This window comes from Hippocampus zosterae, chromosome 10 (genome assembly GCF_025434085.1).
Source record: "Hippocampus zosterae strain Florida chromosome 10, ASM2543408v3, whole genome shotgun sequence".
NCBI lineage: Eukaryota > Metazoa > Chordata > Actinopteri > Syngnathiformes > Syngnathidae > Hippocampus > Hippocampus zosterae.
The window spans coordinates 3,916,866-3,942,801 of NC_067460.1; the positions used below are offsets into that span (position 1 = coordinate 3,916,866).

At 42.9% G+C, this 25,936-nt stretch overlaps 1 protein-coding gene across 1 annotated transcript; it reads left to right on the plus strand.

Moving 5' to 3' along the window:
- Positions 1–1,190: 1,190 nt before the first annotated feature.
- nlrx1 (NLR family member X1) lies at positions 1,191–25,380 on the plus strand. The gene is made up of 12 exons (XM_052078861.1): positions 1,191–1,357; positions 1,696–1,762; positions 3,292–3,404; positions 4,569–4,959; positions 6,670–6,901; positions 8,254–9,421; positions 12,289–12,472; positions 13,483–13,578; positions 18,191–18,277; positions 20,244–20,495; positions 21,120–21,330; positions 23,839–25,380. Exons 2-12 carry the CDS (start codon positions 1,743–1,745, stop codon positions 23,974–23,976), a joined length of 2,892 nt encoding a protein of 963 aa, XP_051934821.1. The 5' UTR covers positions 1,191–1,357; positions 1,696–1,742; the 3' UTR covers positions 23,977–25,380.
- Positions 25,381–25,936: the final 556 nt, after the last annotated feature.

The window sequence follows — 25,936 nt, forward strand, 5'->3', positions numbered from 1 at the left end:
GCCCAGCTCCCATGATATGAAAATCATCACATATCAAACTATTAGCCAAAGTACAGTGTGCTATAAGATATAAAGATTTCAGGCCCATAGGATTCACATCATCATGAATCGTACGACATCATTTACAAAAATCTGTGAATGACAAATTGGATCCACTCCACTTTGCATATGAAATACACTGGGCCAGATGATGCAGTCACTGTGCTCACCCATATTGTAACCAAACATCTGGGTCAAACAAATAACTATGCAAGAGTTAACTTTCTAGATTTTGCATTGGCCTTCAATACGTTTCAACTCAGCATTTCAACCCATATTTGATTCACTGGTATGCTTCCTTTCTCATCAAAAGAGTACAGCTGGTCAGGGTAAATAAAATCCTTTCTTCTGCAATCACAACCAATGTCCTCTCCGCCCCCTCCCAGGACTATGTGAGTTCAACTACATGCTTCACCAAATACACAGATAATTTCTGCTCATCCTCAAATAACCAATTTGTAATAAAGTATTCAGATTATACCATTTTGATAACAGTGCAGAATAACTCCCCGAATCAACAGGGAGTGGACATGGTTGTGACATTGAGTCAATGCTCTGGAAATCCACACCCCAATACGGTAATGCTGCTGTTTTCATGCAAGATTAATTTCAGATCTTGTATCTGACAATAACGTACTGGTATCTATCTATCTATCTATCTATCTATCTATCTATCTATCTATCTATCTATCTATCTATCTATCTATCTATCTATCTATCTATCTATCTATCTATCTATCTATCTATCTATCTATCTATCTATCTATCTATCTATCTATCTATCTATCTATCTATCAGCACTGTATGTACTCAACTGTATTTTAGAGCATTCAAAACAACCACCGCTGTATACAAAGCAAAAAAAAAAGCATGGAGAATAAAAAAAAAAGAATAAATAGATAAGCACATGCCGTGACCCTTGTGAGGATAAAGCGGTTCAGAAAATGGATTGATGGATAAATATATAAATAAACACACAAATAAATACAGCTGAACCGTTTTAAATCAGTGTACTGTCTGGGAGCAATAGCATCTTGTGTAAACTGTAAAAATCATGGTTCTTCCTTCAAAATAAATCAAAGTGTAAAGTTCGCAGTCATTAAAGTTTGTCGACGTTCAATTTTATTTTGAAGCAGCTCTTGCGGACGCAGCGTGAAAGCAGTTCCTTCTAGGGAAGCGAATGACGTTGAATGGCACATTTTTATGAGTTCATTCGACTCAAGCAGGACAACTGAGATGGAGGAAAACTATTAAATGAATGACATCTAATCAATGACAGCGACTGGTTAGTGCTCTGTTGCAGACAATAAAGAGGACGGTAAGACATTGGTATATACAATATATACGAGCTGTCGCTCGATTTTACTATTTACTGTGTATACAGTATACCTGTTAAAATTGACAGATGTTAATGTAAACACGGTGAAGAAGAAGGTCATTTACACGTGACCTTATTGCAACTGCGGTTTCAGAGGTTAGCAGCCGTAGGGTGTAAAGAAATGCGTCTCGTATAACGGATGGAATCGACCGCGGGGAAACCGTCGGAAGACGTGAGGATTAACTAGTGTATTCGGAACCAGCGTACAATACAATTCGGGATAAAATGATCTTTTCGTTGATTAATATAGCTGTGACTTTTATTGTTTTCCCATATAGCTAAAACCCGCATGCAGTTTCCGCTGGCATAGTAGCAAACCAGAAGGATGAACTCCTCGCTCCCGCGGTAAGTTTGAATAGAGTAGAACTACAACAAGTGTATTATTCTACTTTTCACTGAGTTGTGAATCTCCATCTCTTCTTTGACAAGCGAAACACTGTCAGAACATGAATTATAAAAAAAGTTTGGAAAGTCCCGCATTCGTAGTCAGGTGGTCAGTTTTATATTTAAAAATAGCCGGAATTAAAAATCGAACCATTTGATTTTGCTTGACAGAGCTTACACAGAAGTGAGCGTACGTAAATTTACTTTTCAAAATGAAACGTGTGTATGCACCCACCTTTAACCTTGACGTGTTGTGTACGTTATTGGCAAGAGGCAGGTAGACCTATTGTCCATTTTATAGCCATTTTGTATTCAACAGCCAGAACGGTGCATGTCACATTTTTACAGTATGAGTTCTGTAGTCACCCGTATGAGTTCTGTAGTCACCACCGTGTTTTTCCTCTTTGCCATCAGTTATGCCATCTGTCTTTGAGAAAAAAAGAGCAAAAGGCCAAAGAAAAAATAAAAAAGTTTTGGAGTCTCAACCCTCAGAATGTCATGGAAGCACCTCCCCTGGTGCTCATTTTAATGAGAATTTTCCTCTTGTGGATCATACACAAATCCAGCCCATATTGTTTTCATGAGTGTACAGACCTGTCTGACTTCACCAGAACTGCAAGCATGTAAGCAATGTGACAGCTGTCTCGAAGGGGATGTTTTAAGTGCGTGTTAATGAATAGGCCTGGTTTCTGTGGGACTTAGATGAACTGCTGGTATCTGACAGAATAAAAAGGCAATGGTATGCGTTGTATCAATGAGAGTTGTCATGATTATAGAAAAAGACAGCGTATGACTTAAAGAGCAGCCTTGAAGAGGTTTTAGTTCAAATAAAGGGTGGTAATTAGGTGTGCTCTCTTAATTCCAACAGTCAATGTCTCAGGTATGTTAATAATACCTGTTTCAACCTGCAAGAAGGACATTGGCAGCTGTTTTCTGCTCTTAAAACATTATGTGAAGCAGGTACGTGGCACAAACGTTTATGGGACCGGTGCTCAACGCAACAAAAAGGACCCCCAAAATTATTAACAGCAGCATTAATAGTTGTCATTTCCTTTAACCTCAAATAAATGGCCATCTGATATCAAAAGTCTTTTGGGTCGAATTGATGGAGAGTTTAACCCTTTCATGCACCAATAATGATAACCTGTAAGCTGATAACATGATACGCCGTCCTCTGTAGTAACCGGTGCCCCTGAAAGGGTTAAAAATAAATATTTTAAGTTTTTATGAATATGAAGAAAAAAATGATGTTCTTGGCAAAGAGCACATTTTTCTCCTGCGGGGCAAAACGACTGATGCTAGAACACCACAAGGGGTCTATCTGTGCATGTGCCTGATGTGAAGCATAATCCTACTGAATCAGACTTACTGTCAAGACCATGATGTGTCAAGTGACACTTGTGGTTTCTGGGAGTGGCGCGTCCTATAAAGTGTATGAACAATGATTTCCTGCTGAACTGACCAGAATTATGTGGCTGTGTTTTTCTCAGACATTTGAGTCACTTTTTCGTATTTTGGAAGTGGAAGAGAAGAGCGGATGTTTGTCTATTCCCAGGTGGTGCATTTTACTGCAGGAAGGTCTGCTCCACTACAGTAGAAGCAGGTGAACAACTCATTCTGTCTTTTCTTGAGCAGCATCTAAAAGTATTGTAACAGTAAAAAGCTAAAGCTTATTTTTTGCTTTCGACTGAAAACATTTGGGTTTGATATAATTAAAAGAAAAAAATGTATGAGGCAAGATGGGGATGTTTCATCTTGTACTTACATCTGGATTGCCTGCTCCAGTACATTTTAGAAGACCTTTTTTAGACAGCTTTTTTTTTCATTTCAAACCCACTGTTGTCTTTTGAGCTTAAAATATTGCCACGTGACTGACAGGTGGGGTTTTTTTTTTGGTGCTGTTGTTGTTCAGGTGTGTCGTGTTGCATAAAAAAATAAATTTCCACTCAATTTCAGGTTAGAGTTTTGCCTGTGGAGACGACATTTATACGAGTTAGAGGTGAGCGCAACATGAAAACCAGAGAGCTGCGCAAGAGTGGAAAAATACGCAGTTAAGTTGTAAAGCTGAGAAAAGACACATATGATCAAACAAAGCCATGAGCCCGGGGGTCGGCAACAAGCGGCGCCAGAGCCGCATGCGGCGCCAGAGCCGCATGCGGCGCCAGAGCCGCATGCGGCTCTTTACCGACATCTAGTGGCTCCCTGGAGCTTTATAAAAGAATGTTTGAAAATGGAAAAAGATTTTGATAGTAGGCTAATGTAGCTCAAATAGATATAGATGTTGCAGCTCCGAAAAAGGAGAGCTGTGGTGCTGTTTCTTTAAAACGTACACTTTATTTATGCTTTTAACAGTCGACAAATACAGACACGTCTGCATCCGACTCCGTGCCTTCTCTCTTCTCGTTCAACTCGAGAGGCGTTCAAAGACGGCCTCAGAAAAACGGAAATTAATGATGACTTCATTGACGGATGTACTGGTACATTCATGGACATGCTGAAGTTGAACTGTTGATATCTTGCCTCATAGTCAAACCCAAATGTTTCAGTCGCCAGCAAAAATAAAGCTGGTCAAATACTTTTGAAGGTGAATTACCCTGTATACCGGTACCCTTATAAGACACTTCAATTATGACACCAGCACATTTTATTGTGATCCAGTAAAAAAGCCGTGTTAAAAAATTATAGATTAATGCTGTGTTTTGACACAACTATTTGACCATGTTTACCAATATAGCTTTCAATTAGATTGCATTTTAATTTTTTGTAGATGTGACTGAAATCCACAAGAGGAAGCTGTTCCTATGGTTCAGCCATCTTCCCCAGGAAGAGAAGCAGTTTGGAGGCTACTTTAGCCCAGAGACAATGCACGTGGACCCGCTGATTCTGGAGAGGAAGCCAGAGGAAAGTGCGGGACTCCTCAGCTCCCCCCTGAAAATCCAGGAATCTTCCGGCTCTTCTCTGACAGTCGAGCAGCTTTTTGAAATGAATGGAGACCAGTGTGAGGACCGAGGATTAAACGTGCTGCTGTACGGCGCAGTCGGAACAGGTAAAAGTACAATTGTGCGGAAGATGGTGCTGGATTGGTGTGCCGGGACCACGCTAACTGACTTCAAACTGCTGATTCCCTTTTCTTGTGAGGATCTTGGCGAGCTGACGAAGTAAGACATTTTTGTATTGTGGGTAAATGTGCTTGTGTGTGTTCTCTCTGGGTACAAGTTAGGTTCCGAGAAGGCTCTAGTGGTCAAATTGTCCGTATATGCGTCTCTTTGCGTCAACCCTGTAATATTACTGATGACCAGTCTAGGGAGTCCCCCGCCTTTCACTCTCAACCACGGTTCACCAAGCTTTTTGAAACTGAGAGACTTCCTGGGTATCGATCCATTTGAAAGTTACTACCGGTAGTTTGATATACACTTTTTAAATAACATTATTATTGTGTGTTATTATTACTAAGTACAGTAGTGATATTCGTTGATGCAAAAACAAAAATCACAATACTTTCTCACCATTAGGAATCAGATCAATATGGGAGACTTTTTTTAAAATACACTGTATTTAAAGCTTAGCCAGTGTTTCCATTTTCAAATAATCACTTCCAAAATATTCCCGGAAAATAACAATGTCCCCTCATTGGCGAGATATTCTTCAAACAGTCCAGCCGGCCACTCATGGGGTCTGCCTGGTGTCTGTGAGCACCACATTGGTGACCAGCTGCTCTAGAGAAACCGGGATTTGCTGTAGCTCCTGTGGAGGGGAGCTGTCCATTCGTTATGGCCCTCCTTGGACACAGGTTCTTTTATTTCTCCGCAAGGCGGAATAAAGACCCAACACCACATTGTCTTTTCTAGCAGTTTATCACAACACCATACGAATCGATTCAGGCTTCTCAGAGTTTCACATAACATCCGAAAAAAGCCTAGAACAAACATAGTCATGGGAATATATAGAGACAATATGATAATGAGTGGTGGGGAGATCCGCCTCCATGCAAATCCCGGAAACAAAGTTGGGAGTGGTGGGGTGAGACCGAATCACCACGACCCACCATCGTCTTCGGTCTGAGCTTCAATGCGATGGCAACAACACAGATACTTGAGATAACAGTTCCTCACTTGATGTCCTCTGAGGGGCCCTAAAAAGGGTGGGCTAAGGGGCACTAAACAGTGATTGTGATCACAGTCGGCAGGACATACCTTCAGGTGCATACCGCATTCTTTCTTTTGAGCGTTTGAACAGGTCCAACTAACAGTGTGGGGCAAAAAACCTGCAGTGAGCAAGAAATTCCTTAACACTCCTCTGTGACCCTGAATCAGATGAGCAGTACTGAGAATGCCTATGTCAAATAACAATTTCAATTGCTTTTACACGACAAGGAAAGAAAGTAAAGTAGTGGCAGGCCAATTGGCCTGAAGGAATATTTACAGTCAAGCCTGCCTCAAAAACCACCCACACATGAGTATTTTGCGGTAAACAGCATTTTCAATGGCAAAATGTTTCCAGTAAGAGACAGAAGTTTCACGTACACACTTATAAGAACATAAGTCATGAAACATTTTCAAAACCGAGGTTTGAGGAAACGATTCAACCAGAATGTATAGATTTAGGTCAGGCCGGTGCTGCATCAAATCATTATTTGCTGCATTAGTTCAGTACTGTGATGTTGCAAGGATCCACATACTCTCCATCCAACATTTGTTGTCCTGGTTGACGTATGGGAGGATGTATGTCCATGCAGATCTCCAATTTCGCACCACTTCTGTATTTTTTTGGTCACTCCATCACAGCTTGGATTCTCCCATCCCATTTGAAAAAGTTCTTATCAAATGTATTTTGTTTTGATTTTGGTATTTGTGATTTATTTTGACCAGGGTTGCATCCTTGAGAGACCTTGTCAGTAGGAAGTACCTCCACTTGAAAAAAAACCCTCTACTGAGTGGGGAGGGCAACCAGGCCAAAGATGTTCTCTTCTTATTCAATGGGATGGAAAAGATGAAACTTGACTTCCGGATTGGATCCACAGAACTTTGCAGTGACCCAAATGAGTCACTGCCCGCTGGTGCAGTGGTCGTCAACCTTCTCCGCAAGTATCTTCTCCCTGAGGTAAAACAACCAAGATGGACCTTGGTTAGAAATTGGACGTTCTTCTTTTGTGGGAATATCTTTGTTGTCATGATCTGAAGTGTACAGACTAATTCATATTGAGTGATCAAATGTGAGTGACTTGCTTGTACTAGATCTCGTCCTGGAAGCAAACTTTCATCTCATGTGACTATCATGAAGGTTTGATCACAGGAGTTCTGTGCAAAATTCTGAATTTCAGAATTCGTTTCGATTGAATGATGAATTTGAATTAGCTCCACCTCACAGGATGTTGGCTTGAATGTGAATTACAGGGAGTGGCCCACATATCAGGGAGAAAGAATGGAATATACGCAAATGGAAGTACAGAGACTGCCACATTTCCTTAATGTTGGAAAGGTTAGCAATATAGCTTTCAAAATAAAACTTTTTATAATTGTAATGATTTTTTTGTAAAAATCTGAGTAGGATTTTAATGTTAATTTAAACAAACATTTGTTACACTTTACCATTTTCTCAAATTCAGAATAGTGCACATAAAGCCCTGACACTAATATTTGTATGAAATTCATGTTGTAAATAGGCTTATATACTGTGCTGTAACACTTAATTGTGAAATACACATAATTTTGCATAATGAATTTCGTGGGATTCCAAGTCGACTTCGTGCAATTTGAATTTAATTTGCAATCCTGGTTCCAATTTGCCAACTCAATTCCAATTTAAGAATTGAATTGGAATTTAATGGTCATTTTCAGGGCGGCCCGGTATTCCAGTTGGTTAGCTCGTCAACCTCACAGTGCGGAGGTACTGGGTTCAATTCCAGCCCCGGCCTACCTGTGTGGAGTTTGCATGTTCTCCCCGGACCTGCGTGGGTTTTCTCCGGGTACTCAGTTTTCCCCCCACATTCCAAAAACATGCATGGCAGGCTGATTGAACACTCCAAATTGTCCCCAAGTGTGAGTGTGAGCACGGATACTTGTTTGTCTCTGTGTGCCCTGTGATTGGCTGGCAACCGGTTCAGGGTGTCCCCCGCCTACTGCCTGACGACAGCTGGGATAGGCTCCAGCACCCCAGCGAGCCTTGTGAGGATAAAAATGATCAGAAAATGGATGGATGGTCATTTTCATTTGATTTCTGAATTTCGTACAGCCGACACCAAAGGTGAATTTGCTACATTCATGAACATGAATATAAATACCAGATACTTCCTGGCTCACCATTTTCTAGGCCTGTGCTTTTTTTCATATGCTTGCAAAGAGTGCAGATCATTTTATAGTGCATTCAAAAACCTCCAGGACTTCCTGTGTGACTTAGTATAGTTTTGTCACTGATTGTAATGTTTGATCATCTGTTACTGACATGTTTCTCAGGCCAGTATTTTGGTGACCACCAGACTGTCCGCCTTGGATCGCATCCCATCGAAATACGTGAGTCGCTACGCACAGATTTGTGGCTTCAACGACCCCAACCGTCAGCGTGCCTACTTCACCAGCCGCCTCCTGCAGCAGAGCGGGGAACTTGCGCAGGCACATGACGCTCAAGCTCTCGTACAGCTGCTCTACCTCAATCTCCAAAGGGAGAGCCAGCTGGCCGCAGCCTGCTTTCTGCCTTCTTACTGCTGGCTCACATGCGCCACCTTGCACTTCCTGCATTTCACTGACGCCATGGCACCCATCCGGACGCTGACCGGAATATACACCAGTTTCCTCAGGCTCAACTTTGGAGGGGAGGTACTGGGCAAAGCTGCTGCGGCAAGCGAACCCGGTCAGGATCTCCAAAGTTCTCTGATGTTGTACGTCGTCCGCACCGTCGGCAAGCTGGCCTACGAAGGCGTGACATACAAACGCACCTCGTTTTCAGCGGAAGAGCTGGAACAGTGGATCGGAGGAACGACCAAGACGGATGAGGAGCTTCGCCAGCTGGCTGTTTTCAGAACTGATGTGCTTGACTTTTTTCTGGCTCCCTGTGTTGAAAGTTGCAAGCATTTACCCATGGAACTCTGTGAACATGATGAGAGGCGATATGTATTTGCCGTTCCGGCCATGCAGGAGTACCTGGCGGCACTCTATGTGGTCCTAGGCGAGAATAAATCAGCTCTGGAGAAGCTCACCAAGCAGGTGTCTGTGGCCATTGGTCAAGCGAGCGAAGACGTGAGTGCCATTGTCAATATCTTTTCCAAGTTCATCCCACTCCGAATCTTTGCAGTCTTCAACTTGCTCAAGCTTTTTCCGAAGCTTTATGAGAAAATCAGCACTCGAAATAAGGGCAACATTGCACGGACGATGGCCGCCGAGCTCTTCCGCAAGGAAGACAGCTACAATGAGGACGTTCTGGATCAAGTCGAGCAAAGCCTCTTGGGAGTGCATGGTCCACCATTAAAACAACAGAGTGAGGGTCCGTCTTTTGAACTCTATCCCATCTTCATGGGTGGACTCTTGCATTACGGGAACCGAATGCTCCTTCAGCAACTCGGATGCAGCATCCAGAGTGCCACTGTGGTCCAGATCACCCGAGCTCTTCGCAAATACCTTGTTAGAGGTGAGTAACACCTTTCCTATGTTCTGGACTACTACTACTTCCTCCATGTCATGAATGCAAAATATGTTTTGCAGTAGGCGATTATTCATGTTTCTTCTGCTGGCACAAATCCCTTCAGGACTAATCATGTTTTGAAGGATTAATCTGTAAATTGAAGGGTTTAATGGCAAGTAAGCAGTATGACGAGATTTTCCATGAATGACAGTCTGAGAAATGGAATGGCTACAACAGCACATAACAAATTTGGAAAATTGGAGGTTATATTCCGGAGAAATTGAGATATTGTGTGGGGGTGGGGACTGCCTATTGGGCGAACGTTTCTGTGTGATAGCCGATTGAAATTAAATCTGCTCACAAAAATGTCCTCAAATTATACTAACATAGTAGAATTTCATTATTTCTTAACCCCTTGACTCTTTGGATTTGTCTGCTTCTTGGGGAACCCTTTCTCCAATTGTCAGACAAGTTTCAGCTAAAAATTTGTCTGACAATCAGCCAATAGGCTTCTGCGGGATAAAATTCCGAGGGGTTCTCCAAATCAATGTATCAAAATTATTTTGATATTTCAAAGAGAATTGCTAGCTCTAAAAAAACTCCACTTATGCAGGGCAGATGGAACATTCATTTGTTAAAAGAGCAATGGGAGGAGTAGAATCACTCGTTTCATTTCGTAATGAATATTTTTGTTTCCTAAATGCATTTATTGATGTTTTAGAGCTGTTTAAAGTGTATATTCCATTTTTCCCCACTCAGATTGCCACCATGTTGCTACATTAACGCGGTTCACACGAACACTCTCAGGGGTCAAGGAATTCTCATATCTAAAAGAAAATATTTTCATCGTCAGTCCTGTAGTTCCAGATTGGGGTTCTAACAAAGTTGGATTTTTTTTTTATCCATAAACTGCAAAAGCAGTAGATTTGGGTCTCTGTCTGAAATAGAGTAGTGACAGCAAAGTACTTGCCCACAGTATCCCATTACAGCCACATTCATGTCACGTGAGGAGCACAATTTGGACCCAGTGTTACATTCGGGACCGAACCCAATGTTTTTGGATTCCAAAATACAGGCTCAGACAGAGTGTGATTACAAAAAATGTATTAAAGAAAATCGCACTAAAAAAGTATACATTTAAATTGCTAGTCACAAAATGCCAGGAAAAACAACCTATAAACAAAAAGATCTTGCAAAAGGTACTAAAGCTTATCAAGAATACACAAATAAAATGACAAAGTCCAAACACATGTAACCAAAATGAAGAACAAATAACTGCATGACAAAAATACTTATGAAACAAGGAACTAAAACAAGAGCGACTATGAACAAGATCACAACACTTGAAACAATACAGCGAGCAAGGTCAATAATTTGAAAAGGAGAAGCAGAAGTCAAAGTCCTTAAATACAAGGCTCAGTTTAATGAGGAAAATAGGCACAGGTACACCTGTTGGAGGTAAACGCCCTTCACGCCAGCTGGAGCTGGAATACAATCAAGACAAAACATGACACCCAGAAGCAGACAGGAAACACAAGTGACGAAATAAAAGTTGTTATCTTCAAAAAAAAAAATCAAAGTAAACAAACAGAGCAGGTCTGGACACAGCGGGGCATAGAAGGCTTAACACTCTGACATCATGTAACTGAGTAACTCAAGTTTATATATAGAAAAACAAGCCCAGCCCTGTGTGACCAAATGGTCCTTTATTTGGGCTGAAGATGAGGGACCAAGAGGCCCAGGAATGTTCCTCAGGGCCGGCTGAGGGAGCTTCAGGAGAGAGACATGAAAAGTGTGGTGGACTTGGAGGGAGGCTGGGAGCTTATGGATGGCGCAAGGGTTAATGACCCTCTCAACTTCAAAAGTCCCAATGGGGGTTAGGTCACGGAATCAATCTGTTGAGCAGAGGTGTCAAACTCAGGGCTCGGGGGCCAAATCTGGCCCACCACATCATTTTATGTGGCCCGCGACAGCAGCTCAAACATGTCAACTTCCATGGTCCTTTCTAAAATGTCTACCAAAATGTTAAAGTCTCATTTGTAATAAATAAGAGATGTATTCAAAGCATAATTCTTGTAAACCCTCATGATTGTAACTTAAACAATAGTTGAATCAACAGTTAGTCTTCACATCTTTATATGGTTTCAGTAATAGATGCCCTCCAAGTGAAACGGTAACTAAAATATGCCCCGCGCCAAAAATGAATTTGTGCTGGAGCCCAATATTGATATAGAATTAATATTAACACTGTTGTGATGATCTTTGCCAACTTAAATACACACAAAAGAACCAGTATTGTTGGTAGTATGTACTCATACTGTTGGGGGAAAAAAGACATTTAGAGAGAAAAAATGCATTGAAAAATGTTTGTGTTGGGATTGTATGATTGCCTTTTCCGACTGAGCCAGTATAGCTCGACTTTTGTTTCAGAGTGAGTGACGTAGTCAGCCCTATAAAAAGGGCCACGCCTTTTCCTTTCTTTCTCTCTCCACCTGTTCAATAAAACACGCCGATACATGGCTGATGGAAACACCTCGCTCAACTTGTCATTCTTGGATGCTAGGCAGAAGGATGCCAATCTGCACGTGCTGTTTAGCGACTCTGCTAACAGTTTGATTATGGAAGCAGAAGACAAATTTTTTTAACAGTTTTTTTCACCCTTTTTTTCATTCTTAATCGGTCTAACTCTGTCGAACTATGTAAACAATTACAAATACTTTTAATTTGTGTGTATGTAGGCAAACTATATTAAGCCGTGGACATTTAACCCACCATAGATTTGTGTGTGCAATCAGTTGAGCGATTAGTCGCCATGAAAAAGTTAAACGAACAAATTGAATTTTCGCTGCTTTTTTTTTTCTTTTTAATGCTAGAAATCAACAAGCCACAGCCACCAGAGGAGTTGATGGATCTGTTGGTCCTTCTGTACGAGTTTCAAAATCCCAGACTGACTGCAGAGGTCCTGGCTTCAATCAGAACCATCCGCCTCCACAACATACGCATGACCTCACTTAAGTGCTTTGTGTTGAGTTCTGTGCTCTCTTGTGCCCCTCCAAGGTAAGCCGGGAGTTATCTTTTTACTCCCAACTGCATCGTCTTCCAAAATATTTGGCATATACAATTTTTGCTCATTTTCATCACTACTCCATGCACTTTGTGTGTAACAAATTACCCCTGTTTTCCGCACTATAAGGCACACCTAAAAGCATTCGATTTTCTCAAAACCCAACAGTGCACCCTATAATCCAATCGGCTGAATATAAAGAGATTGTAACTCTCTTGAAATTCCCCATTGAGTTGTTTCCCTGTTAGTCTTCCTGTGCCATCTAGTGGTGATTATTAGCAGGAACCAATTGTAACCAAAAAGGGTTCTGCCCAACACTAATTGACATATGCATTCGCCAACACACACTCAAACAGACAGCTACTTTGTGAGCTCTGCGCAGCCTCTATGAAACGAAGCTAATACCAAAAGCATAATTAACTACTGACTAAACAAAGGAAGGAGACAAGCAAGATTTCGAAGAATATTTAGCCCCTTGTGGATGTGAGCATACAAGGTTTGAGTGCCTTTTTGTTGAACCAATTGTTTTCGTAACTTTTGTCTTTCATTTATTGTTTGGTAATATTATTTGTATTTTTATGTTTCATGTACGTATTGGCGACCAGCTGTCATTGTTACAGCTGCAGCGGTTTTGAAGCCTCTCTATAAATAAAGCTGTATTGTATTGTATTCCCTGTAGCACCCACCATATCTCAAGGATGCATAGCGCAGCCACTATTGTAGCTTCTATGTGCCTTAAAATGCGGTGCGCCCTATGTATGAAAACAATCTTAAAATAAGACATTCATTGAAGCTACGATTTATAATCTGAAGCTGCAAAAAAAGCTGTATTTTATACTGCAAAAAATACGGTATTCCAATTAAATCTGACGCTTATCTTTCTGAAAGTTTTTTGTTTGTTTGTTTTTTTTTAGATTTGGCACGTGGGCTAAATATTGTGACGATGAGGGACGAGCATATAATAATACGTTTTAAAAGAAATACCATTGTTGTCTTGTCGCAGTTATCAACTGGAAGAGTTGGACCTCTCTTCGTGTCTCCTAACTCAGGACATGCTTCGCATATTGTCGCCTGCCTTCCGCCACACTCGGAACCTCAAGTGAGAGAAACTGAAACGTTTCTATTTTTCTGTTGTTTGCAGTCAAGATCTTGATGCATTTCACTGACTGGGAATGGTGTGATTTGTATTCATTAAATTTTTGGGGGGTGATGCGCACTAACTAATAATGAACTAATGTTTTTCTTCATGTTCTGTTTCTTCTTTTCTGGATGATTATCTAAAAAAAATAAAAGACAAGATTTTAAAACTAAGAACTATACATTTTGATTAAACATTGATCTCGACAACATCACTTACTCCTTCACAAGTACCGTATAGGCCCGAATATAACACGGTGTTTTTTGCATTGAAATAAGACTGAAAAAGTGGGGGTCATCTTATATTCGGGGTCTAGACATTATACTCATTCACGACGCTAAATGGCATCATATATCATTGAAGCGAATGCTGAACTTCGGACTCCCAAGGCTAAAGTGAACACCTGTCACGAAGAATAAAAATAAAAATAGCAGTAAGAAAGAAAAGAGAAGAAAATTATAGAGGAGATAACAGAAAATGGAGAAACGTAGCAACAATCTGGAGAAAAGTGGGTCGAAGATCGGCCAGGTTAACCGGCAGCTGAGGCGAAGTTATGATGTAAATTACATTTCAAAAACCAGAAGCCATTCATTTACGAATGTGATTCCACTTCCATCCATCCATCCATCATCTACCGCTTATCCGGGGCCGGGTCGCGGGGGCATCAGCTTTAGCAGGGAAGCCCAGACTTCCCTCTCCCGAGCTACTTCTTCCAGCTCTCCCCGGGGGATCCCGAGTCGTTCCCAGGCAAGCTGGGTGACATAGTCTCTCCAGCGTGTCCTGGGTCTTCCTCGGGGTCTCCTCCCGGTGGGACATGACCGGAACACCTCACCGGGGAGGCGTTCAGGAGGCATCCGAATCAGATGCCCAAGCCACCTCATCTGGCTCCTCTCGATGTGGAGGAGAAGCGGCTCGACTCTGAGCCCCTCCCGGATGACTGAGCTTCTCACCTTATCTCTAAGGGAGAGCCCGGACACCCTGCGGAGAAAACTCATTTCAGCCGCTTGTATCCGGGATCTCGTTCTTTCGGTCACGACCCATAGCTCGTGACCATAGGTGAGGGTTGGGACGTAGATCGACCGGTAAATTGAGAGCTTCGCCCTTTGCCTCAGCTCCTTCTTCACCACGACAGACCGATACAACGTCCGCATCACAGCAGACGCTGCACCGATCCGCCTGTCGATTTCCCGCTCCCTCCTACCCCCACTCGTGAACAAGACCCCAAGATACTTGAACTCCTCCACTTGGGGTAAGATCTCCTCCCCGACCCGGAGGGGGCACTCCACCCTTTTCCGACTGAGGACCATGGTTTCAGATTTGGAGGTGCTGATTTTCATCCCAACCGCTTCACACTCGGCTGCGAAACGCTCCAGTGAGAGTTGGAGAGCCCCGTTTGAAGGAGCCAACAGCACCACATCATCTGCAAAAAGCAGGGATGTAATACTGAGGCCCCCAAAACGGACCCCCTCAACGCTTCGGCTGCGCCTAGAAATTCTGTCCATAAAGGTTATGAACAGAATCGGCGACAAAGGGCGGCCTTGGCGGAGTCCTACCCCCACTGGAAACGATTCCGACTTACTGCCGGCGATGCGAACCAAACTCTGACATCGGTGGTATAGTGACCGAACAGCCCGCGATCAGGGGGTTCGGTACCCCATACCCACGAAGCACCCCCCACAGAAATCCCCGAGGGACACGGTCAAACGCCTTCTCCAAGTCCACAAAACACATGTAGACTGGTTGGGCGAATTCCCACATACCCTCAAGGACCCTGCTAAGGGTGTAGAGCTGGTCCACTGTTCCACGGCCGGGACGAAAACCACACTGCTCCTCCTCAATCTGAGGCTCGACTTCCTGACGGACCCTCCTCTCCAGCACCCCTGAATAGACCTTACCAGGGAGGCTGAGGAGTGTGATCCCTCTGTAGTTGGAACACACCCTCCGGTCCCCCTTTTTAAAAAGAGGGACTACCACCCCGGTCTGCCAATCCAGAGGCACTCTCCCTGTTGACCACGCGATGTTGCAGAGGCGTGTCAACCAGGACAGCCCCACAACATCCAGAGCCTTGAGGAACTCCGGGCGGATCTCATCCACCCCTGGGGCCTTGCCACCGAGAAGCTTTTTAACAACATCGGTGACTTCAGCCACAGAGATGGGAGAGCCCATCCCCAGGCTCTGCTTCCTCCAAGGAAGGCGTGTTGGTGGAGTTGAGGAGGTCTTCGAAGTACCCTGCCCACCGGTTCGCAACTTCCCGAGTCGAAGTCAGCAGCGCCCCATCCCCACTGTACACAGTGTTAGTTGTGCACTGCTTCCCCCTCCTGAGACGTCGGATGGTGGACCAGAATTTCCTCGAAGCCGTCCGGAAGTCGGCTTCCATGGCCTCACCGAACTCTTCCCACGCTCGGGTTTTTGCCTCGGCGACCACCGAAGCCGCGGTCCGCTTGGCCAGTCGATACCCGTCAGCTGTCTCTGGGGTCCCACAGGCCATAAAGCCTCGATAGGACTCCTTCTTCAGCTTGACGGCATCCCTTACTGCTGGTGTCCACCAGCGAGTACGGGGGTTGCCGCCACGACAGGCACCAACCACCTTACGGCCACAACTCAGATTGGCCGCCTCAACAATAGAGGCACGGAACATGGTCCACTCGGGCTCAATGTCCCCCGCCTCCCCCGGAACATGGGAAAAGCTCTGTCGGAGGTGGGAGTTGAAACTCCTTCTGACAGGGGATTCCGCCAGACGCTCCCAACAAACCCTCACTATAAGTTTGGGTCTGCCAGGACGGACCGGCATCTTCCCCCACCATCGGAGCCTACTCACCACCAGGTGGTGATCAGTTGACAGCTCCGCCCCTCTCCTCACCCGAGTGTCCAGAACATGCGGCCGCAAATCCGATGATACAACTACAAAGTCGATCATCGAACTGCGGCCTAGGGTGTCCTGGTGCCAAGTGCACATATGGACACCCTTATGTTTGAACAAGGTGTTCGTTATGGACAATCCGTGACGAGCACAGAAGTCCAATAACAAAACACCACTCGGGTTCTGATCGGGGTGGCCGTTCCTCCCAATCACGCCCCTCCAGGTATCCCTGTCATTGCCCACGTGAGCATTGAAGTCCCCCAGCAGAACAATGGAGTCCCCAGCAGGAGTACTCTCCAGCACACCCTCCAAGGACTCCAAAAAGGGTGGGTATGCTGAGCTGCTGTTTGGTGCATATGCACAAACAACAGTCAGGACCCGTCCACCCACCCGAAGGCGGAGGGAGGCAACCCTCTCGTCTACCGGTGTGAACCCCAATGTACAGGCACTGAGCCGGGGGGCAATGAGTATGCCCACACCTGCTCTGCGCCTCTCACCGTGAGCAACTTCAGAGTGGAAGAGAGTCCAACCCCTCTCGAGAGAACTGGTACCAGAACCCAGGCTGTGTGTGGAGGCAAGTCCGACTATATCCAGTCAGAAATCCTCTGCCTCACACACCAGCTCGGGCTCCTTCCCTGCCAGAGAGGTGACATTCCATGTCCCAAGAGCTAGCTTCTGCAGCCGAGGATCGGACCGCCAGGGTCCCCGCCTTTGGCTGCCGCCCAGCTCACATTGCGCCCGACCCCTTTGGCCCCTCTCATGGGTGGTGAGCCCATGGGAAGGGGGACCCACGTTGCCTCTTCGGGCTGTGCCCGGCCGGGCCCCATGGGTGTAAGCCCGGCCACCAGGCGCCTGCCAACGAGCCCCACCTCCAGGCCTGGCTCCAGAGGGGGGCCCCGGTGACCCGCGTCCGGGCAAGGGAAACCTAGATCCATTTATTTTTATCATCTTTTGAGCCGTGCTTTGTCTGGCCCCTCACCTAGAACCTGTTTGCCATGGGTGACCCTGCCAGGGGCATAAAGCCCCAGACAACTTAGCTTCTAGGATCATTGGGACACACAAACCCCTCCACCACGGTAAGGTGACGACTCACGGAGGTGGTGATTCCACTTTAGTTTACATATTTAAATGGTCAGATATTAAGATTTGAATGAGACAAAGTAACATGCTTTTTCTCTCAAGTATATTGTTAGAATCATTTGTTTCAGATGTACTGTAATTATTTTTGGATAAAAAATAATTTGGTGTTCAAAAAGTCTTTTTTCAAACTTGAGTTTTGAAAAAGAGGGGGTCGTCTAATAATCAGGGCCATCTTATATTCGGGCCAATACGTTACCCTAGGAACTCTAACTACTAATTATTCACTGACCAAACTTGACCAAACAGTATTCTGCATGTCACCATCAGTCATTCTTTAAACTCACGTTTCCTGTTACGCCGTGTCACATAATTCGTCATCACCGGAAACTGGTCGCGACAGTGGACATGTTACTGCTAAGGACTAAAAGTAAAGACAGACAAAGTCATTGTTGATCTAGATTTCTAGATTTTGTTTGTTGCGTAAAAAACAATTTTGTCCTTATTTTTTAACAACTCGGAAGATGAGCACTTTCTGGGTTACGACTTGACTTGTGATGACGCTCGCAAAACAGTCAGCATGGATATGCTGTGTTTGTTGTGATTTTTGCCCCTGTCTGTCTTTGTTGTCCTCAGTCTGCAGTTTAATAGCCTTGGCCCTGACTCCTGCATCTTCCTGAGAGATCTGCTTCTGGATTCCAAAAGTTGTGTTAGAGTGCTACAGTAAGACAACCCTTCAACACATTTCTTGTCTCTTGACTAAATGTGTCAAGTCGCTGAAATCCATCAGGATGGACAATCTCTCAATTACTGTTTTATGCACATTTTTAGCAGGAGAGCAGGAAATGCCAAATGCTGCATGTTTTTCAAGAATTAAATCTTTATTCCAAGTGAAAAATGTGTCCTCAAAACCGATGGCAATTCAAGTTTTGGGGTGGCGGAAGGTAAAGATGACTTTTTCCCAAAAAAATTTAAAACATCAGGGTTAGTGAGCTTTGTATTAGCAAGACCTAGGAGGTGCTTGAGTGGAACATTTTGAGACCATATTCCGCAGAGTAAAATCACATTCGTATTCCTCAGCATGTTTGACTTTCTCAATCAGACCTTGATAGGGTGGACTTTTCCTCCGACTACACACTATTTGTACAATCCTTTACAGAATATAAGTACAGTATTGAATGCTTGACAATGAGTGGTAAGTGTGATGAAGACAAGCAGTACAGAAAATGGATTGATGGAAAAAGTACTTTATTTTCCGCACCTAAAAACATTCAATTTTCTCAAAAGCCGACGGTGCACCTTATAATCCGATGCGCTTTATATATGGATCAATATTCTGATTTGTTGCACGTAGTATTTTCAATGTTCTGTGAAGCGCTTTGTTACAGTTGCAGCAGTTGTGAAAGCGCTATATAAATAAATAAAGCTGTATTATGTTGTATTGTATTCCCTTTAGCGTAGCTCCATCTAGATCAGGGGTCCCCAACCTCCGGTCCGCACGGCATTTGGTACCGGGCCGCACAATAAGAATTTACATTAATTCCGTTGTATTTATTTTGGAATACGAAATATATTTTATTTTGAAAAATTACCAGATTTTCCGTTACACCCGTCTGTGTCACTCTTGACCCACGTTAAACCACGCTTCTGCGTCACGTGACTGATTACGCTAAAAACAAAATGCCAGAGCTAGCTAAATGAGTTAAATAAACTGCTGGAGATCGCAGATGACGGCGGCCTTAAAAGTACGTTTGAGACAACAACTCTGCCGGTGTTCTGGAATCAAGTTATGGCTGAATACTCTGAGATTGCCACAATAGTACTGTTGCTATTTCCGACAAGCTACCTGTGTGAGGCGGAGGTTTTGTGCAGCAACGGCGACTAAAACAAAATTACAAGTAGACTCAACATAAAGCACACACTTCACTATTACCCCGAGATGGGACCACGTAGTTGCAGAAAATCAAGCTCGGGGCTCGCACTGATTCAGCATTGCGGTGAGTTGACATTTTTATGCACTTTGAATTTGCATTGTATCGTATTTTGAAGGCATTAAACATTACCATAGCGATCAGAGTGTTGCGGCCAGATTAGACGCTACTCGCGTATATTATTATCTCTCGAAAGCACCACAATGTTCATGCAGCTCTTACCATATTATTTTGTAGTATTTATCTGCCACACCTTAAATGCTGGTCCGTGAAAATATTGTCTGACATAAACCGGTACGTGGGGCAAAAAAGGTAGGAGACCCCTGATCTAGATGCATAACACAACCTCAGCCATTATAAGATAAGATAATATATCCTTTATTCGTCCCACACTGGGGAAATTTACAGCCTCCAGCAGCAAGAATGTATGTAGAAAGAAGAAAGGAGAAAGAGAAAAAAAAAACAACAAACAAACATTATTGTAGCTTCTATTCCATGCGCCTTATAATGTGGTGCGCCCTAGATATGAAAACTTTTAAAAATAGGCCAGTCATTGAAAGTGCGCCTTCTACTCCCCCTTATAGTGCCGAAAATACGGTACATGAAGTTTATCATCGTGACTTGAGCATCTGATCATATTAGATGTTGGATCGCAAAATCGGTTCCCCAGTCAGCATGACATCAGTGTCTTAATTTGTCCCCATGACCATGAATTGAATAGCATCCATGTCTGACTCTCTCCCTGTCTGTACTTATAGACTTTGTGACAACCCACTGCTAGACTCTGGAGCCTGCCTTCTTCTGGAAGCCCTTCCGGAGAACCAGTCCTTGAGGCATCTGTCCCTCATGCACACGGGCTTAGGGGACAAAGGGGCCCTCGAGCTGTCTGAGAAACTTCAGCAGCACACTGGACTCCAGGAGCTCAACGTTGCCTATAACAGTATTGGAGACAACGCAGCTCTGGCCATAGTGGATGTGTGCAGGGAACATCCCAGCATTCACACTGTGCAGTAAGAGTCGGTCCAGCAGCGTCTAATTCTGCCCTTAGTTCAAACAGTACGAACATACTGTACCTTTATCTTTACTAACCATCATGCTGAATGCACTATTTTCAGTCATTGTGAAACATGTCTGCATCTGTGAAAGTGTGGTAGTTACTGAGTCAATATCATAATATAGTTTAGCTTGTAGAATTACTCACTCAAAACATTTGTGTGCCCCCCCCCCTCCCGCCAAAAAAATATGCGTCAAAAAAGGAATAACACAACTGTTTGGGCTATTCTTTTAACCCAATAAGTTTGGTCAAATGAATAACCCACAAAACAGCTTGCTTTTTCTTTTGTTGCCTTGTTTTGTGCAAAAATGAGTTGTTGGAGGTTTGTGCAAAACAACCCGATTATTTATAGGCAGCTTTGCAGGTTATTCAACGCAAAAAAATTGACTCACGTTGAGCTATTTTGGACCCAATTGTCTTTCAAATGTAGCTAAGCTATACTAAACAGATGGTTCCACAGATAGACATCATATTGATCAGGGTAGGTGAAAAATATGGTTAGGAGTCATCATTTTGTTCCAACATAAGCAATAGTGTTCTTTTACTGTTTGGTTAAAACTGTTTTTGTCTGTTTGTGTAGTTTGTACCTAAACCCTCTGAGTGATGTTGGCAAGCAGTCCTTGTATGTCCGCGGCATTCCCAAGCGCCACAACGGCAGTGGGCAGCGAGTCCGGGTGTTGGCTGCTGTCACTGAAGGTTCTGACCTCTCAGAGGACTGGCACCCCATTCTCAGTGTGATTCGTGAGAACATATCCTCCTGGGACAGGGAGCGAGTTAAGCAGCAGCTTAAGGTAAACTCCCACAACAAATATACAGGTACTGTTGAGCAAGGAATTGTGGATTAACTGACTTTTTCCTTTCATTGTCATGATACAACTTTTTTTTTTTTTTGCCATCCTCTTTGGCCCACAGAGAGACTAATGTGTTCCATTTCCCATTCCACATCCAACTCCTGCTCTCACCTACAAAATGCACCGACAAAAATATGACAATGTCATTCCTAAGAATAGTTGCGGCAAGGTGCGGTGTCACTTTTACAGTTGTTCTAGTCAAAACCCTTCTGTAAAAATGCAAAATATATACAATATGTATTTACGGAGGCGGCCCGGTGGTCGACTGATGAGACAGTCACAGTGCAGAGGTGTAGGGTTCAATTCCGACTGCGGCCTTCCTGCGTGGAGTTTGCATGTTCTCCCTGTGCCTATGTGGGTTTTATCCGGGTACTCCGGTTTCCTCCCCCATTCCAAAAACACGCATGGCAGGTTGATGGAACACTCTAAATTGCAACCGATTCGAGGTGTACCCCACCAACTGCCCAAAGATCGCTGGGATAGGCTCCAGCACGCCCTGCGACTCTTGAGAGGTTAAACAGATGAGAAAATTGATTGATGGATGGGTGGATTTATGAATCTATATTTACTTTTCTTTTATTTTTTTAGAAAGGGAGCGTGCCTTGGCAGGTTCATATAACATCTTAAGACAAATGATAAAAAATGATTACTTTAAAATTAAGTATTCTTGATATGAAAATACTCAAGTCGGTGTGACTTGTCCGTAAAACTGTACTTTTTTGTATTCTGAAAACGTGTACTGAGTGACATAATGAAGCACACTTCCAAATGATCATCAGTCATGTCATCATCAAGTTTGAACCTAAGAATCTTAATTTGGGAAAAGGTGACTCACACAAAGACGTGGGGTCGAGAAATGCCATCAATAAAGTAGCACTTTTCCTTTGTAAGTTCTGTGAGCCATGGACTTGACCTCAAAGTCATTCTCAGTTGAGAATATCAAAATTGCATGAATCACTCCAGAGGAGTTCAGATGAAACAATGTTGCAATCAATGCGAGTAAATGACAACGACAGTTTTTTCCTAAAAAGAGTTGCATGGGAATGTAGCCATCGGCTCCAATAAAGAAACGTGGATTTTAGCTTTTTCCTCCTTTCTCCGTTCCAGCTCAATTTTCGGATGGAAGTCAGCGTTGTAACTTTTATAAGTAGCCGGCAAATTCCGATCGATGTTTTCCTTTCTTCACATACCGCATGAAAATGATTTGGTTGAACCGCCATTATGCATGTGTAACAAAATCTTGTGAGACTGAAAATTTGTGATAAGATGAGATGGATAACGCAAATGTGAATGTGGAGTTTTAACTCCCGGTCACAGGCAGAAATCTCCACCCGAACGTTCTCTGCCGCAATTGTGATCATCATCACAGTTAAGAGTAAACAACTTGGTGTTCTTCAAATTTTTGCTGTCCAGCAGTCAAGGTATTATGTTCAAAAGCACCACACATGACATTGGCTTACCTGTCTTCAGATCCCTGCATTAGCTCCTGACACATGTCATCAAAGATCTTTGTTGGCTTTATTTAGCGTTGTTCAGAGTGCCTGCAGAAATGTTCAAGGCACTGACTCAATGATTCATGAAATAAGGCCAGGGGATCCAGACAAACTTTTTTTTAAACTTGAAGCGCAGTGACTCTGAACCTGGCGTTTTAAAGGAGCAAGTAAAAAATGTGAAATACTTGAAATATTCCTTTCAATGATGTTCACGATATCACTGATAAATGGGTTTGAGGAAGAACAAGTGATATCACCAGAAAAAATGTAAGGTGTAAACAATGCGGTGGGACAAGATTTTATCTTTTTTTTAAATTAATCATTAACAGAGGTTTTAATGATGGCAACAGATGTTGAAATGTGCCAATTTAACCCTTTCGAGGACAGCGGTTACTAGAGTGGAAAGCTATTTACATCTTGTTTCTCGTATATTAATTCATCTTAATGTCACAGTTGTGCATCAAGCACTACAAGTGGACCGTTGTGTGTTGTCACCCATTGCCATTATTTTTTTTTCATGCCTAAAGACGGAAAATAAATAAATAAGTAAAAATAATTGAGGGAAAAAAATCTGTATTGTTTGTGCATGAAAGTGTTAACATCCTGCTTCTAAAGACGAACAAATAACAGGTTGACTGGGCACCCCTGAATGGATTGCGTCCGACCATGAACTGTTTTGGGCTGGAATTTAGCCACAGATGGCTACACATCTAAATCAAACAGACCAATCACCTGTTTCAGTACATCTGCATTTGTAAATTTAAACTTGCACAGGAAGTCAACAATGTCATGAAGTCCTCCTGTAGCAGTCCAAAGTATTCAAACTTATTGCCTGTAAGCACCCTGTCACGTTATTGTTAGCAAAGTAATTACATTTATGAGCCAAGATTGTTGTTTGATAAGGTGACGTAACTTTGTTTGTCATTGGCAGTCATGTGACCCCTCTCCTGTGCAGGTGTTCCTCAGGGATCTGGAATGGGGACGTCAACAGCAGCAGAGCCTTTGGAAAAAGCTTCATTTCCGAAGGGTGGAGAAAGGCATCCGTCAAACGCTACGAATGTTGGAGAAAGACACGCCGCCACCATCTGCATGAGCCAATAAGTAACTGAAATACTGTACACCCAGTCAGTCATTTTTTAAATCATCACTATAGCTGGAGTCCTCCAGATGGGCGTGAGAGTGTGTCATCACTATTTTGTAATCACACACACACACACACACACACACACGCACGCACACACACACACACACACACACACACACACGCCTGGAAGACTAAAAAAACTTACTGAGCAAAATGTGTGTGGAAAAAAAACAACACACATTTACTCTACCACTGTTCAAAAGATGGAAGATAAATATTCATATATCACCAAAGCAAAGGAAATATTCCTAAAAATACTTCTCAATGTTTGGTTGGATCATTGACTTAAGGTCCATTCTGGCAAATGGTTTTGTCTTTTCGTAAAGAGTTCCTTAACATGCATGAACGCATTTAAAAAGGCTTTCATTCCAGAAGTTGATTTGATCAATGATTTGACCTTCCAACCTTTACCACAGATGCAAAAAATAATAATTACGCTGAATGTGTTGCTCATGTGACAGCTGCAGGAAGCCGGCTGTGAGATTGAGGAAGTGAAACATACAGTAACGCAGAAACAAACAAACAAAAAAAAAAGGATTTATATAGTATGGAGTGAGGAGTCGCATGGTCCAGTGTTAATGATTAGATCAACATATTGAGAAAGCGATTTGGCTTTCAGCTTTTCTTCACTGTGAATATAAAGACAAGATCAAACACATATAGCACTTCCTGGATGCCAAACTAAATCATTTTAAAGTGAAAATAGAAATCAGGATTGTTGTGTCACTAAGATAATGTTTGGTGCTCAAAGCAGAAGCAAGATGGTTTTCCAAAGTACATTCTGTTAATAAATAATTTTTAAACTTGTAACGATGCGTCATTGTGTGGATTAGCCATCACATAGAAAGAATGTTTCCCCTGTCCTTCGGTATTTTGGAGGACCATTACATTATTGTTTTGGGGCCACATGTTTGTTTTTAATTTGTTGATTTTAGGTTTTTTTTTCTTTCTTTGTGTGTGTGTGTGTGTGTGTGTGTGTGTGTGTGTGTGTGTGTGCGTGTGTGTGTGTGAGGAGAGCGGGACTACATTTTTTGTGTTTATGTACTGCCAACATATTTCTGACACGTATATTTGTACTTGAAAAAGATTGCTTAACAATGGTGCAATGCCGTCTTATTTATTTGCATTATTTTTTTTTGATAGGATATGTCGTCTAATAACAGTGTTGTGAAGTGTGACCTCTGTTCGCTTCGAAAAAAACAAACAATAATTGTCTGTCTGTAAAATTTCAATTCCCACCATTTATGATCAATCTAATGCCATGAAGAATTTTGCCTTTGATTTTGTAAGAATCTCACGCATATATTTAAATCTATCTAACAGTTCATCTTCAATAAAGATTTGTTTTCTTTTGCTTGCCATCGCTTTCTCAATCGAATCAGTATTGAATGCAAAATAGATCAATCGTAACCACCTGGCAGAATGTGGAAGCCTTCAGTCCTTCAAAGGGGAAATTAACCCCCAAATTGACTTTCCAAGAAAATGTTCAATGCAGCCCCACTAAACTTAACGTGGCATTCAGATTAATATTTCACTTGTGGAATATGAGTTAAGCAGAAAAGTCTACCCGTTTTTGTCCATCTCAAGGGACGGCCATTTTGCGTTGACTTCCCCTTTAATGCGGAGTTGCCACAGGGTTGAAGTCAGGGCTCTGTGGGCTCACGTCGAATTCTTCCGCACTGGAACCGCTCCATCCCCTTGTCGTCTTCTTATGAACACTGGAGAAAGTCATATTTTGTCATGTGTGATGCTAAATTCATTTCTTGCCCTCAGCATGCAAAACATTTGTGTCGTATGCGTACGTGCACACTCCAAAGGGTTTCAATTCTACTTTTCTGTTTTCAGTGCACCACAATAGATGTTTTTGGCATCACTGTCATACATCCCAAAATACTGGGTTGGTTTTCCA

Excerpts from the sequence above, each read along its gene's own strand:
- nlrx1 (XM_052078861.1), top strand. The coding sequence starts at position 1,743 with ATGAACTCCTCGCTCCCGCG. Across the intron at positions 1,763-3,291 it reads ATGAACTCCTCGCTCCCGCG|ACATTTGAGTCACTTTTTCG; the intron begins GTAAGTTTGAAT and ends TGTTTTTCTCAG. Across the intron at positions 20,496-21,119 it reads CCCAGCATTCACACTGTGCA|TTTGTACCTAAACCCTCTGA; the intron begins GTAAGAGTCGGT and ends CTGTTTGTGTAG.